The following is a 15,760-nucleotide window of genomic DNA, read 5'->3' as shown; positions in this document are numbered from 1 at the left end:
GTCGGGCTTACCGGTCCTCCACAGCAGACCAGTTTCAAACTTAGAACCTGACGGCGTACGTCGAGTAGTGTCTTTCAGCAGCAACCTGGCGCGTTTTTCTTCCGCCGATTCAATGAGATTGCTTTGGTCGATGACACCAGCGTCATCCAGGGTGAAATAGTCTCGAAGAAGGTCATTCATTTCCTGATCTGAATCGGAAGATGCTTTCACATGGAAACCCACTTTTCTGTTAGCGGTTTCTTAAACGAAACAGACCGACCCGGTGGAACTCAACGACAAGTTAACTCGAAACGGGGTAGTGTGATTTGCGGTTGGTGAGATGCGCTAAGCGAACTAGTCAGGTTGATGGTTCAGATTAGACTGATGTCTCCTTTATTAGTTTGCTCTTTCGAGCCCTTTGGCCCAACCGATCAGAGCATCGGCTATCTACCCGAAACCTACCGACTCGAAAGTCGGTTTACATCGAACGCATGGAATGCGCAGGTATATATCAATCCTTCCCCCTTTCGGAGGTTTCTTTATAACACTCGTTTTAAATTTAACCAAGTAACAACTAGTTAAAAACATTTCCAAATCAATTCTGAACTTGACTATCCGAAAGCTTTATATAAAACAACTAGCTAAAATTCTGAATTCAATTTAAACTTAACTTATAACTCCGAAAATTCAAATATAATAATAATCGTCTTTACGGTTCGATTTCCGAGAGCGCTTTGACCTACGAAGCTCAACTGGATCACACGAGGAAACTGGGCGCCTACGTTTTCTGCCTCCCCTTGGAGCCTCGGGTTCATGCTCTTCATCCAGCGGCTCAACATCGGGGATCCTCAATACGCTATCCTGTCCATCTCCATCCTCCCTTCGAACCAAAACGTTCGGCCTTTGCCAGGTTGTGTTGGTCTTACTGATCCGGATTTGAGTTTTGTGCGCCATTGTTTCCACGTTTCCAACGCATATCTGAAAAACATTGCGAGAAAATTTTTTTATGAATGTGGCTTTTATCCATCTTGCCTTATGATGGGGATTGTGGTTCGCATACCACACTTCGTCCCCTGGCATCAGATTGTCCAAAGCATCTCTCGAATCATCCGGAACATTCCCGCTTTGCTGCTTATCATGGACTTCATCATGTAATTGTGGCTCTACCATATATTTTTTATAATGATTTCTCGGATTAACTAAGTCTAAAATTGTCTTTGGTTTGAAGGAGAAAATTTTTCCCGAGGGGAAGTATCCCTCTTTCGTCATATTATTATTTCTAAAGTTAAATAAAAACAAGTTTATCTGGTCTTCCAGATCCAACTCCGAAATGTTTGGGTCCATTAGAAACCTCCTTAGAACTTCCTTAACTGTTCTGACTAATCTTTCCGCTTGACCGTTACTAGAAGGATTATATGGTGGGCTTTTCATAACTTTTATTCCTTGTCTTTCAAGAAAGTTAACAAAGCCCCAGGAGTTGAAAGGTGGACCATTGTCCGACACCAAAACGTCCGGCAGCCCAAATCTTGCAAAGAATGCCACCATTTTTTTTAATACTTTGTTACAATCCGTACCATTTCGCATGTATTCTACCTCAATCCATTTAGAAAAGCTATCGACAATTAACAAAAAGGTACGGTGTTCAAAAAAGAAAAAATCTATATGGATTCTACTAAAAGGCCTCGTAGTTGGTGTCCAAATGGAAGATTCCTTAGGTTTCCGAACTATACCCGAATAAAAAATACAGTAGAAAAACCGAACGTTATATTGTAACAGTACTATTTAGAACCATATTTTTACAATAGACACCACTGTAAAAATAAAAATACAAAAACAATAAGATGTAATGTAGGAAACCATACCGTGAATTGTAAATAAGATTTTTACAATATATTATACAGGTTGTTAAGTATCGTAACAATATAAAAAAATATTTTTCTCCATATATATTTTTTTGCAAAACCATACATTTTATTGTTAATGAATTGTTCAAAATACTGATACGTGGGTTTAAATATACCGTACATTGTATGGTACATGAATGGTTTCAAACAATAAAATGTACCGTAAATAAATTGTTTTTAATTGTAATTTCACTACTGGTTATACATTTAATCAAATGGTTTTGGAATGGTTCTTTTTTGTTATGTTGAATTGTTTTACATTACATAAAGCATATATTGTTATATTATCTTGCCATTTTCCTCCTGTTAATGGCATCTTAGGCTTATTAGATTTTTTAGAATGCGCTTTGGGAATTCTCCAGAGCGTTTTGGATAACCCTTCATATATAGGATCACCCACGTCTAAGTCTGAGTAGTCTCTGATTGCATTAACAGTTGAAGCTTAGGCTCCCATGCCCCACCAGCCAGATAACCGGGTTTTGCAAACTTAGCATTATTTGTGGCAACACTTTGAGCGGCATGATGGAACTATGCCGAGCGCGCTAGTGTTATTAGACCACTAATGTAGTTGCATGAAGTGGGTGACGAGGTACATAAGTATCATTACAGCGTGCTTAACCGTTATTGCAATATTGACTGAAGTTTGAAATACATAACAACTCATGAGAAAACTGTCAAGTTCGATTCAAATATAAGTTAGGTTAAAAAGCGAACCCGCAGACGAACCTATATTAAAAGTCATTTCAGTGTTCAGTCCAGTCCATATGTTAAAGATGGCTCTACGTCAAAGATAAAGTTTGTCAACCGCATTTGATTCGATTGTGGTCGAAGGCAAGTTCTCATGAGAGAAGAGGAGAAAACTCCCCTAAATGCAAATACAGAAAGAATAGTGTTGAACCAGCCTCCTGTCACGCGGCCATGTTTTTGAGCATCAAAATCCAGGATCGGTTATTGACTGTGGCTGCATCATGTCAATAACAATTCTAAATTTTATGAAAACTTTATTCCCGTGACGAAGACGAGCTGATACTATTACGACTTCATTTTTAAATAAATAATTGCGAAATTAAAAATCATGTTTCGCTTAAACTAACGATTTTAAAAGGTAAAAAAAAATTGGTTGTGAAAAAAAGTTTCGCCGCTTTTAATTTTTGCTCCTGGAATTATGTTGTTGCGCTATCATGGGGAACCAAGCCGCCGAGCCGCCGCTATTGTGTTCAACGAGGCGGCTGGAAGTGGGAACCAGAGAAGTTGGCTCGTTATTTTCCTGTGGGGCGACAGGAGGCTGTGTTGAACTCATCTACTGATTTACGGTAATCTGACCTGCATCTTTCCGGGTTGGCCTACATTGCATTCGTATTTCTCTCATCGCACTCTACACACTAGTATGGGACAAATATCAAATCCTCGCTCCAGTCGACTTTTTAGATCCCATTTAGGTCCCATATGAACTGTGCAAAATTTCAGCGCAATCGGTGAAACTATAATTTAGCGCAAGCGGTTCAAAGTTTTCATAGGATTTACTATGGGAAAAGTTACACTTTCAGATAAAAAATCCCAAAGGGCGTCCCTTGTCTCCTTAATTCAAATCGATCAATGTTTCTTGTAGAAAAATCAATTATGAAACTTTCCTTCGAAGACCGCAAAACAATTGGATGCTTGTGGAAAAAGTTATTGATTTATTACCGATTAGTGATCCAACGAACGGCTTTTTGTTTTGTTTTATTAGCAGCACTGTAGCTGCTGCCTTGGCTGCTGCTGTTTCTGGGGGTGGTGATGCCTCCCGCCACCCCATGCAACAACGGCAGCAGCAGTGCTGCTGATAAAACAAAATAAAAAGCCGTTCGTTGGATCACTGACCGGTAATAAATCAATAACTTTTTCCACAAGCAACCAATTGTTTTGCGGTCTTCCAAGGAAAGTTTCATAATTGATTTTTCTACAAGAAACATTGATCGATTTGAATTAAGGAGACAAGGGACGGCCTCTGGGATTTTTTATCTGAAAGTGTAACTTTTTCCATAGTAAATCCTATGAAAACTTTGAACCGCTTGCGCTAAATTATAGTTTCACCGATTGCGCTGAAATTTTGTACAGTTCATATGAGACCTAAATGGGATCTAAAAAGTCGACTGGAGCGAGGATTTATTTTTTCCATACAAGCGTGTACCATACTACTACACACCCAGCCCGCCCTCGAGCCCGCCATCTCTCTTGGACCCCTGCTTGGACCTGCAGTTCTTAGGACATCTGGTTTACCACTGATTTAAACATGTTATTGGCATTAACCCTGTGGAGCCGGAGGGGTCATATATGCCCCCGGCGATGAAACCGAGCATAACAAACGTGTTCGACACCAGCGAGGTTGCGTCGACAGCGGCGAAAAAAATCGATTCCAAAAGGTTAAATTGATGTTTCAACTTATTCACTTTTTTCTCTTTCCTTTCCTTTGCATCAAAAAAGTCACAAACATCAACAAAACAAAACACGGAAAAAATCTTAAACTGAATAAATCTGGTGTTCGATTTGAATAGGTCGAATCTGCATAGGAATCACAGCAAACATACGACCTATTCAAATCGAACACCAGAAATAATTAAAAATTCACGGAAAAATAATGTTTCGGAAAAGTGAATGGTTCAAACGTAAGAAAAACAGTATAATATATTGTTACATAAAAATCCAATGTAAATGTATAGTATAGCGAACCATTTCATTACAACACACTTTATTGTAGCTGGTACACTGTATGGTGCAGGAATGGTTTTCACCATACACCCTATGGTTAGTTTTTATCCGGGTAGCCATACTATTGCATGCATCACAACTTTCCACATATTGCTCAATGTCGGCATTTATGCCGAACCAATACACGGTATTCCGAGCTAATTGCTTCATTTTGACAATTCCCGCATGATTAGCATGCAATAGTTTTAAAATTTTCTTTTGGAATACTTCCGGAATAATTACTCTGTCCCTAAAAAGAAGACAGTCGTCTACTAATTCTAAATCAACGTAATTCGAAAAAACATCTGTGAACTTTCTGTCAACCCTTTCTGGCCAGCCTTTTAACATGAATGACTTAATTGTTTGTAAAAATTCATCCTCCTTTGTTGCATTAGCGATTAGTTTTGAATCTATAGGTATATCTGTACTAAAATTTATACTCTTGATTACATCAATGTCTAAATTTTCTGGGACGGCTTGTTGTAAAGGGAATCTCGAACAAAAATCCGCATTCCCCAATTTATGTGAGGGTCTGTAAATAATGTTGAAGTCATATATTGCTAAATCCAAAACGAAACGTTGCAGCCTTGTCACATAAATCGAATTTCTACCCTCTTTACCGAAAATTCCCACCAAAGGTTTGTGATCCGTATATACTGTAAAATGTTGTCCGTAGAGATATTTGTGGAATTTTTTTATGGTGCAAACCAAAGCTAAAGCCTCTAAATGTAAAATGGGGTATTTCCTCTGGGCAGGATTCAACGAAAATGATGTAAAGCATATCGGCTTTTCCGTATTATCTACCACGTGAGCTATTAAGCCTCCTAAACCGTAGCTTGAAGCGTCTGAGATTACTACCATGGGTTTCTTTGGGTCGTAGAACTCTAGAAAATCTGTTTCAATTAGCAAATTTTTACTCTCAACAAAGGCTTTCTGGCAGTTGTCGTCCCAGACGAACTTTACGTTATTTTTCAACAAATTGTATAATGGAAATAACTTAGAAGACAAGTTCGGTATAAACCGGTGATAATAGTTTAACAACCCCAAAAATGACTTTAACTCTGACTCATTTTTCGGAGCATATGCTTTCTCAATCGTTGAAATTTTGTCAGGGCAAGGTCTGAGCCCTTTATCGCTAATGATGTGCCCCAAATGAGTGAGTTCAGATACAAAAAATTTGCACTTCTCAAAGTTAACTTTTATATTAGCATTAGCTAAACGATCTAATACTAACAAAAGCTTCAATCTGCACTCTTCAACCGTTTTTCCAGCAATCAGAACGTCATCTAAATAGCATGATACATGTTCTATGCCTTCCAGTACTTTATCCATGACCTGCTGGAAAATTGCGGCACTAGACGAAGCTCCCTGTGGTAGTCTGTTATATTTATATAAACCTTTCATCGTATTTATTATCACAAACCTTTTAGATCTCTCTGTCAACTCTAGCTGTGTATATGCACCTTCAAGGTCAAGGGCGCAGAATACTTTGCAGTCTGCTAAATTTGCGAATATGTCTTGTGGTGTTGGTAATGGATAGGTATTTGGAACAATAGATTTATTAAGCGACACTTTGCAATCGATAACTAAACGAATCTCATCATTCTTTTTTATTACTATAATTATTGGGGAAGCCCATTCACTCGTATCAATAGGAGTTATAACTTTTTCTTTTTCCAACTTATCCAAATACACAGAAACTTTATCCTTCAGTCTGTAAGGAACGTCGTACGCTTTCTTAAATATAGGCGTTTCATCCTTCATAACCAATTCCGCTTTAAACCCATGAATTGGCGAAGAAAAATCTTTTGTAAAAACATTTTTAAATTTGCTTTTTAACTCATCAATTCCAATTTCAACAGTGCTTTTGCATATGCTATTTATCGGCAGTGTGTTTTTGAAAAATTGCCTCCAATTGGGATAAAATGTGTCCAGCCAAGTTCGACCAAATAGTGGATAAAAATCATTTTCGCAGTCCAAAACTAAAAGCTGCATTAGAGCCTCTGTGTTATTGTATTTAACTGAAACAGTTGCTTCTCCTTCGATCTTCAATCTATTTCCGTTTACTACCATCAATGGTTCGCTATATTTACGCAAGGGATTGTCAAATTTCGACAAGTATCGCCTCTTGCTAATAACGGATACCGATGCCCCACAATCCACCTCCATTTCTAGGAATTTACCCTCAATATCAACTTGTACTAAGCATGGATTACTAATCTTGTTTATGGAGGACACGTACATACACTGTAGATTACCTGAATCACTATCCTCGCTTTCATCATCGTCGTCGTTGGTTCTCATCCGTTCCAGCAATTCCGAAATGTGCCTGTCCGCTGACGGTCCGGGCCTATATGAGTCCACCAGATTCACCGCGTCGCGGTTTAAATTTTTCAATTTGAAGCACTTCTTCCTTATATGGCCCTTGATTCCGCAAAAGTTGCAGGTGATGTTAGAATAGTCCGGTCGCGGCCACTGGCGATACCCTCTGCGCTGTCCGTCCGGTGATTGGAAGTTGCTCGCTTCGGCCATCCGTCCTCCTCGGTTCAGCTGTGGTCTGAATCCTAATCGACTCTTAACTGGACCTCTATTGTTATGACCGCTGGCATTACCTCCAACCCCTTGATATTTCATCGACCAATTGTAAACTTGAGATAATTTTCACCCCGCTGTACCCTGTATCGCATTTGCTCTATCGTTAACCGCGGCAACCATACCATGTTGCCCAAAGTTTGCATGGTCGGTGGTTCCGGAATTTGCGCGAGCCACCTCCCATGTTGTTACAATCTTTTCGGCATTAGCTAAGGATAATTTGTCTTCGCTTAACAATCGTTGCCTAAGGTTCTTGTCCTTGATACCGGCGATTAAACGATCCAAAATGGCAACCTCTTTAAAGTTTTCAAACCCGCAAAACTCGGCTTGCAGTTTTAAATTTAAAATGAAATCCTCTGTAGTTTCATCTGGATTTTGTACACGGGTACTAAATTTGTACCTCTGTACCAGATCCGGATCAGTTTTATCCAGGCGATTTTTAAGTTTATTTACGATATCGTCCAGTGCTGCTTTTTCAAAATCCCCCGTGGGGTATAGAAGCTTGATTTCAGCAAAAATCACTGGGCCACTCATGGTTATAAAGTAGGCCATTTTGTCCTCCTCCTTAATTTTATTCACCCGGAAGAAATACTTCATCCGGGTAAACCAATCATTGAAGGATGTACCCTTGCGATAGGGTTCCAAAGTAAAGGCTACGCTGGAGCTCATTGTGCGATCGAAACTAAAAATACTAATCAAAAGGGTATTCCAACAATAAAAGAAAACCCCGAGGTATTATGCCGGATGAAAAACGCCCAATGGAATACAATACAGTTCACAAAAGAATTCAAAATGTCACCAAGATTTCAAAATGTGCCGAAGAGAGCGCCAGCAGTGATTCAATACAAGTCAATAATGTAATTCAATTCAATACACAATGCCCAATACACAAAAGGCATTCAATTCATTCATTCACAATCACGAAATAGGTAATATTGTACAATTGAGGGGCATACACGTTTAAAATTCAAGTAATTCAAATAAAAGTCAAAATGAAACAAAGAATAAACGAAAAAATCCTTTTAGATTCACCAGTTACACTACTTCAAATTTGCATTATATTGTGATTAAATGTTCGTCAATCAGAAGAAAAAGATTAAAACGACTCACCCTACAAAGCTAGTCAACGGCTGTGGGCTTGATCCAAAACGGATTCCCAAACGTGGATCGGCGCTTCCAAATTTCAATAGCTATTGGAGCAATTCCCGAATGACCAATCCTGTTCCGTTTGGTACCGTCCTTCGGATGTCTCCAGGAACCACCCGGATAAAAACTAACCATAGAGTGTATGGTGAAAACCATTCCTGCACCATACAGTATACCAGCTACAATAAAGTGTATTGTAATTTACATTGGATTTTTATGTAACAATATATTATACTGTTTTCTTACGTTTGAACCATTCACTTTTCCGAAACATTATTTTTCCGTGAATTTTTAATTATTTCTGATGTTCGATTTGAATAGGTCGCATGTTTGCTGTGATTCCTATATGCAGATTCGACCTATTCAAATCCAGATTTATTCAGTTTAAGATTTTTTCCGTTCTTTGTTTTGTTGATGTTTGTGACTTTTTTGATGCAAAGGAAGGGAAAGAGAAAAAAGTGAATAAATTGAAGCATCAATTTAAAGTCAATAACATGTTTAAATCAGTGGTAAACCAGATGTCCTAAGAACTGCAGGTCCAAGCAGGGGTCCAAGAGATATGGCAGGCTAGGTGTGTAGAGTGCGACGAGAGAAATACGAATGTAGGCCAACCCGGAAAGATGCAGGTCAGATTACCGTAAATCAATGGATCAGTTCAACACTATTCTTGCTGTATTTGCATTTAGGGGAGTTTTCTCCTCTTCTCTCGTGAACTTGCCTTCGACCACAATCGAATCAAATGCGATTGACAAACTTTATATTTGACTTAGAGCCATCTTTAACATATGGACTGGACTGAACACTGAAATGACTTTTAATATAGGTTCGTCTGCGGGTTCGCTTTTTAACCTAACTTATATTTGAATCGAACTTGACAGTTATTTCATGAGTTGTTATGTATTTCAAACTTTAGTCAAACTAGTGCCTCAATATTGCAATAACAGTTAAGCACGCTGTAATGATACTTATGTACCTCGTCACCCACTTCATGCAACTACATTAGTGGTCTAATAACACTTAGCGCGCTCGGCATAGTTCCATCATGCCGCTCAAAGTGTTACCACAAATAATGCTAAGTTTGCAAAACCCGATTATCTAGCTGGTGGGGCATGGGAGCCTAAGCTTCAACTGTTAATGCAATCAGAGACAACTCAGACTTAGACGTGGGCGATCCTATATATGAAGGGTTATCCAAAACGCTCTGGAGAATTCCCAAAGCGCATTCTAATAAATCTAATAAGCCTAAAATGCCATTAACAGGAGGAAAATGACAAGATAATATAACAATATATGGTTTATGTAATGTAAAACAATACAACATAACAAAAGAAAACCATTCCAAAACCATTTGATTAAATGTATAACCAGTAGTGAAATTACAATTAAAAACAATTTATTTACGGTACATTTTATTGTTTGAAACCATTCATGTACCATACAATTTACGGTATATTTAAACCCACGTATCAGTATTTTGAACAATTCATTAACAATAAAATGTATGGTTTTGCAAAAAAATATATATGGAGAAAAATATTTTTTTATATTGTTACGATACTTAACAACCTGTATAATATATTGTAAAAATCTTATTTACAATTCACGGTACGGTGTTTACATTACATCTAATTGTTTTTGTATTTTTTATTTTTACAATGGTGTCTATTGTAAAAATATGGTTCTAAATAGTACTGTTACAATACAACGTTCGGTTTTTTTACTGTATTTTTTATTCGGGCAGTTCAGCTATTCACCGTCGAGATCGTCGCCTACTCGGGTTTCCTCTTTCGAAAACGAACCGCAAGGGTGACTATTTCTTGGACCTGCTGCTCCTACGATTCTTCCCGTCCGTGACGTGTAACCAGCAATAAAAGATGGCTTCGCTTCGGTACAGATGTGGCTGCTTCTCGACGGGCACTAGAACAAAATTTGCACTACCGTTTTTAACTACGCACGCGTAATTGAATGGTTTTCCTCGTCGACACTTTTCTGTTAGCGGTTTCTTAAACGAAACAGACCGACCCGGTGGAACTCAACGACAAGTTAACTCGAAACGGGGTAGTGTGATTTGCGGTTGGTGAGATGCGCTAAGCGAACTAGTCAGGTTGATGGTTCAGATTAGACTGATGTCTCCTTTATTAGTTTGCTCTTTCGAGCCCTTTGGCCCAACCGATCAGAGCATCGGCTATCTACCCGAAACCTACCGACTCGAAAGTCGGTTTACATCGAACGCATGGAATGCGCAGGTATATATCACCCACGACCGAAGAATGAGCTGCTTGATTTGGAACGCAACCATATATGCTCCATCCTAGTCGGCATTTCGCGCCTATAGGGTGCGACGGTCCACCTTCCCGTAGTTTAAGAGGGACGCATAACCTGAGGTTATCAAGTCCAATGAGCAATTTTGGCTGAACTAGCTCGTAGTCTTCAATTGGCAATCCACGTAGATGCGGGAACCGACGTGCTAGATCCTTATACTCCATGGTTTGGGTTGGCAGGACCAAACGATCCACAGTGCGAGCGTGTGTAATAGTATAGCGAGAGTTGACCTGCTTGCCGGATATATCGAATTGTACAATCTGCGATTTTGCTTCGACCCTGGTTACGTCGCCTGTCCACTTCAGTGTCAGCGGTTCTACCTTACCACTAACGCCCAGCCGTTTCGCTACAGAATCTTCAAGCAGAGTGTACGATGAACCCTCATCTATGAAGGCGTAGATAGTCTGGGAAGACTTACGGCCATATAATACCACCGGAACGATGCGAAATAATGGTCATTCAAATCCTCCGGACGTAACGTGGCTAGGTGAGACATTATCGGTTTCCACTGGCGTAGAAGAATGGAGAAGCGTATGATGCCTTTGACGGCATCCTTCAACGGCACATCCACTCCAAGATCGACATGGCCATTTACCGTGTCCGTTTAAACAGGTTCGGCAGAGTCCTTTCTGTTGTACCAACTCCCAACGTTCGTCAACGCTTGCTCCGATGAACTGCTGACATTCAGCGACCCTATGGCCTGCTCGGCCACAAGCTAGGCATGGTTTTACAGATTTGAAACGTGCGGTGGTATTGGTATCCTGGCTGATGAGTTGTCCGTCTATCGAGTAAGCTTGGAGTATTCCGGTATTTCCAGTCCTTTGTTTTCCGCTTCGGGAGTCCGTTACATGTTTCTGGTTCAAACAACTCCCCGGAAGAGCAAAAGATACTTCACTAGCAGCCGTCACCAATCCTGACATAAATTCCCCGAACGTGTCAAGCGTAGCAGTGTGATATTTGTTTTTGAAAACAGCCCAATCTAGACGCAGTGATCCAGGTAGCTTTTCTACCAGCTCTTGCATGAGCACTGGGTTCGTTAGGTGGGTGTATTGGTTTGCTGCTTTTAGATGGTCCACCAGGTTCTGCACTGCCAGACCGAAGTGCATCAGCGTTTCTAGGCGGTCGTGTCTCGGCGGTGGAATTTGGTGGATTTTGTTCAGCATTGACCTAATGAGCAGCTCCGGTCTTCCGAAAAGGGTACGCAGAGTTTGTACTACGTGTGGCACACTAGCCGGCAGGAGTAGACGGCTTTTTACTGACTCTAAAGCATTTCCTTTTAGCGATCGTTGAAGTCGGACCAGGTTTTCCGCATCCGAATATCCGCACGTGGTTGTTGATTGCTCATAGTTGCTTATAAAAACCGGCCAATCCTCGGGGTTTCCATCGAAAATTGGAAGGTCTTTCCCCAGAACCTGTCTCGCCGCGATTTGCTCCTGAGATAGCAACCGACCTGAATACGTAGGTGTGGGTGCGGGTGTCGGTAACGGTGCAGCAGGAACCTGTATCACCGGTTGCAGTGGTTGCATAGTGGCGGGTTTCCGTGACGCCGGTTCTCGTGTCTGAATGGGTACTTCTAACGGGTCTTCGGGAATCCGATTGATGTTAGGATCAATAAGCTCTCCAACATTATTCCCATCAGATCTTCCAGCACCTTGGTCATTTAGCCAGTTACGAACTTTTTGACCGGAGCTCACAATCGATCCACTTCTGCTGCTTACTTCTGCCATTTGCCTGATAATCTCTTGACGCTTTTCGAATGACTCTCTCCTTACTTGTTGTTGTTTCCGTTTTGCTTCCAGTTCATCCTGTAACTTACGTTCACGGATTTGTTTGGCTTCCTCTGCGATCCTTTTCTTCTCCTCCAATTGAATTTTCTCTTCTTCCAGCAAGCGTTTCTTCATTTCCTCTTGTTCTTTCAGTTCCTGTTCCTCCAAGACTTGCTGTTCTTCGACGAATTTAAGCTGTTCCGCTAGCATTGCCACATGCACGCTTGACGTAACGCTGCCGGGTGGGTCGAGAATTTTCTTTCCCCTTTTTTGAGCCCCCCTTGGAACTTGCCTTTGAACCCGCCTTCATTCCTTTGGAGCGTGGATCGACGAAGGGAACGTTGAGATGATCATCGTTGGAGACCCCTGGTAGTGCACATCGCTTACAGATGTACGTGGCATCAGACCGTCGAATTTGTTCGTCGACACCGGCGCAGCCAAAATGCTCCCAGAGTTTGCAGGATTGACACTGCACCATCTCACTTTCCGCTGAGTCCCTCCGTGAACAGGACTGGCAGTTTCTAGGGGATCTCTCACGATCTGACATTGCTATGTAATTTCTAAAAGATATGTTGGGTTATGTCACCAACTCCAAATAGCAACACTGTGTTTTTCGTGTGTGTGCTTTTAGCTGGAATAATGAATTTATTTTAGATAGTGTTTAACAAATTGTACTTACTAAACATACAAATTTGGTGTACTTATCGTAGAAGTGGAGAGTGATCGTATTCCCACTAGAATATTTGAGTTTTACAGGTTCTAAAACGTTTACAATTCATTAGTATTTCGCATCAGCATAATTCAGTTTGGCGCTTACAATTTTAGAATTTCAACACTGTATATAGAAATATGATAAATTCACACTGGTTTGGAATATAGACTTAAGGCTGTAAATGTTAACGATTTAGTAATAATTAAACTATTTTTTAAAGTAATATAATCACCGTATAGAAAATTATTTTGCTGAATCACGAGCTTGTAAATCACTATTTACTTTCTGAGTCACGTTTCGTTGTCATGCCGAGAAGTGACAATTGCAGGTCCATCATTCGCCAGTGTTGCCATAACAGTAATGATACACTTTTCAATTATTTTTGCAGAACAAATCAAAAGACGATTGTTTTGACCATCGTTCAATGCAAGAAGACAATCATAATACAGTCCCGATTCGCTGGTTGGGTCACGAATGTCCCCCATTTAGCGAATCGTGTTCGTTCGTTGGGGCAACTGACAACTGATCAAAATGCTCTAGACACACGCAAGTGACGAGAAATGCGTCACGAAACACTCACATACTTGCGCAAACGTTCTGTATACAGGAGCTGTGATGCGACGGCGGTCAGACGTCAAACTCGTTTTGACATCTATTTTGACATTGACAGTGCTTTTTAGTTGGGTTTTGCCCCAACCAGTGAACATTCAACCATCGAGACAGCCCATCTAACGAGCTCTCAACGAGCGAATCGTCACTGTATTGCAGACTTCATCTCAAATTGGACTATCACCCTTTTTTTGGCTCGCCTAAAAAGTGTGTCATTAAATATGTCATATTTAATTTGCCATTAAACACATTGAGTAATTCCACGGAAGATCGAGATCATGATCGAGATTGCGTCAAAACAACTTAAATTTGGGTTGAGTTGTAGCAAAGATAAATGGTTGTAGCACAGACAGACGTTCTAGCTCGAACAAATTTATTCAAATTTTCTATGTAAATTTTCACTAGCGACACCTAGGCAACCGATTGCCACAGTACAGTCGCGTGCAGTTGACAGTTTGAGAAACCACGTGCTTCCAGCCGCTTACTTACCACCCAATTCACCACCCACCGAAAAATAAAATCCAAACAAACACTGTCAAAATCATTCCTACATTTGCGTCACATTCACAAAGATTTCCCAATGCTAGTGAAGTTCATCCAAATGCAGTTTTGTTCAAGCAAATCTATGTAAAATAAAAGTAATAATGTTTAAAATATTTTACAAGAGTCCTGCGCTAATTTGCGCAAAAGATTTTAGACATTAAATAAAAGTGATTTACTCTGCACAAATTATGTGGAAACATTATTGCACTGTTCCCACCAAATCGAACTGCACAGTATGAAAGTGTGACGGTTAAAAAGTGTGACGATAAGTGCAACCATGCTGTCTGACAGCATTTTGACGTCGAGAAATGTCACAGATTAGCACGTGGTGTGTGCTTCGTCGGATTCTTTCTAGGTTTTGTTTTGATTCTCGGCCATCTGACAACTCTCCGATTCAATTTTCTCTCTGTTTTTCTCGCGAAAGTTGGAGCAGTGTGGCCAGTAATGCAGGTTTGTGCGTTTATTCTAGTGTAAAAAGTTTTTGAAATGAATAATTTATGAAAATGGTGTCGGCAACCGTGCCCGAGCACAGAAAAAGTGTGATAGCTGAAGTGCATCAAAAATCCATCTTTGAAAGCAACCAGCAATATTAGCGTGCAACACGTGCGGTCTTTTCCCTCCATCCGGCTGGAAGACGACCGTGGTGACAGTTGTTGGTCGCAACGCACATGTGAGGCAGCGATTGAGTATGAACGTCGCTAACGCCATCTGTTCGCTGATTGCCACTTGGCAATTTGTGGCGGCCATGTTTTTTACACAAGCTGCTGAGTCAAACTTGAACGTCTGTCTGCGGTTGTAGTTCCGTGACGGAAGAACGTACGGAACTGCCTTAACAGCTGTGGCTATTTGCTCGTAGCAAGTTGCAAATTGCAACCCCGTAATTGGAACGATATCCTGATTGCCATGACTTGAAGCCGTAAAGTGACGAAAAGGGTGATTCAGGTAATTTGGACAGACCGTTACATGTATATATTTGGGATATTTCGAGGAAAATTTACAGCAAAATCAAATGCAAGTATCCAAAATATATATGCGTAACGGTCTGTCCAAATTACCTGAATCACCCTACCCGGATTTTTCCTCAAATTCAGCAAATCTGGGTATTTGGGTTACCTGATATCCAAGCAGATTTCGACAAGGCCCAGGTCGCGTTGGAAGTCGACACTAACACACTAACGACGCTAACACACTCGCAAAAGATGAGCAGTACCACCTTGCCGCTTGCGGATCCGTTGTACCACACTGGGGGTTAGCGTGTAGAGCTTTTCGAACAGCGGTGGTCTTTTGCAAAGTGACTTCAAGGGAGAGCGGGCCCGCATAGTGAAATACAATTTGTATTACAGTCCACACAGTAAGTTTCCTTTATCTATTACTGTTACTGTACCACGAACTGTTGCTTTTCTGTTGAAATTGTGAAACTCGAAGCATTCGATCATAAATAACGGTTTTTGTAACCCATC

The 15,760-nt window shown here is 40.5% G+C and overlaps 1 protein-coding gene across 2 annotated transcripts; it reads right to left on the bottom strand.

The window, feature by feature from the left end:
* Positions 1-227: 227 nt before the first annotated feature.
* Positions 228-8,453, bottom strand: LOC109415470 (uncharacterized). Of its 2 annotated transcripts, none has more exons than XR_009995590.1 (2): positions 8,313-8,453; positions 228-957 (listed from the first exon to the last, which is right to left on the bottom strand). XR_009995590.1 is itself a non-coding variant. In XM_062842229.1 (2 exons), the coding sequence occupies exons 1-2, from the start codon at positions 7,242-7,244 to the stop codon at positions 902-904; spliced, it is 432 nt and encodes a 143-aa protein (XP_062698213.1). In that variant the 5' UTR covers positions 7,245-8,303; the 3' UTR covers positions 228-901. The 2 variants fall into 2 exon arrangements, 1 of the variants encoding a protein (XP_062698213.1); XM_062842229.1 differs by lacking the exon at positions 8,313-8,453 and adding an exon at positions 6,869-8,303.
* Between the last annotated feature and the right edge of the window lie 7,307 nt (positions 8,454-15,760).

This window comes from Aedes albopictus, chromosome 3 (genome assembly GCF_035046485.1).
Source record: "Aedes albopictus strain Foshan chromosome 3, AalbF5, whole genome shotgun sequence".
Classification (NCBI taxonomy): Eukaryota; Metazoa; Arthropoda; class Insecta; order Diptera; family Culicidae; genus Aedes; species Aedes albopictus.
Note: the sequence above shows the minus strand (reverse complement) of the source record. Positions and strands in the feature narration are given on the sequence as shown.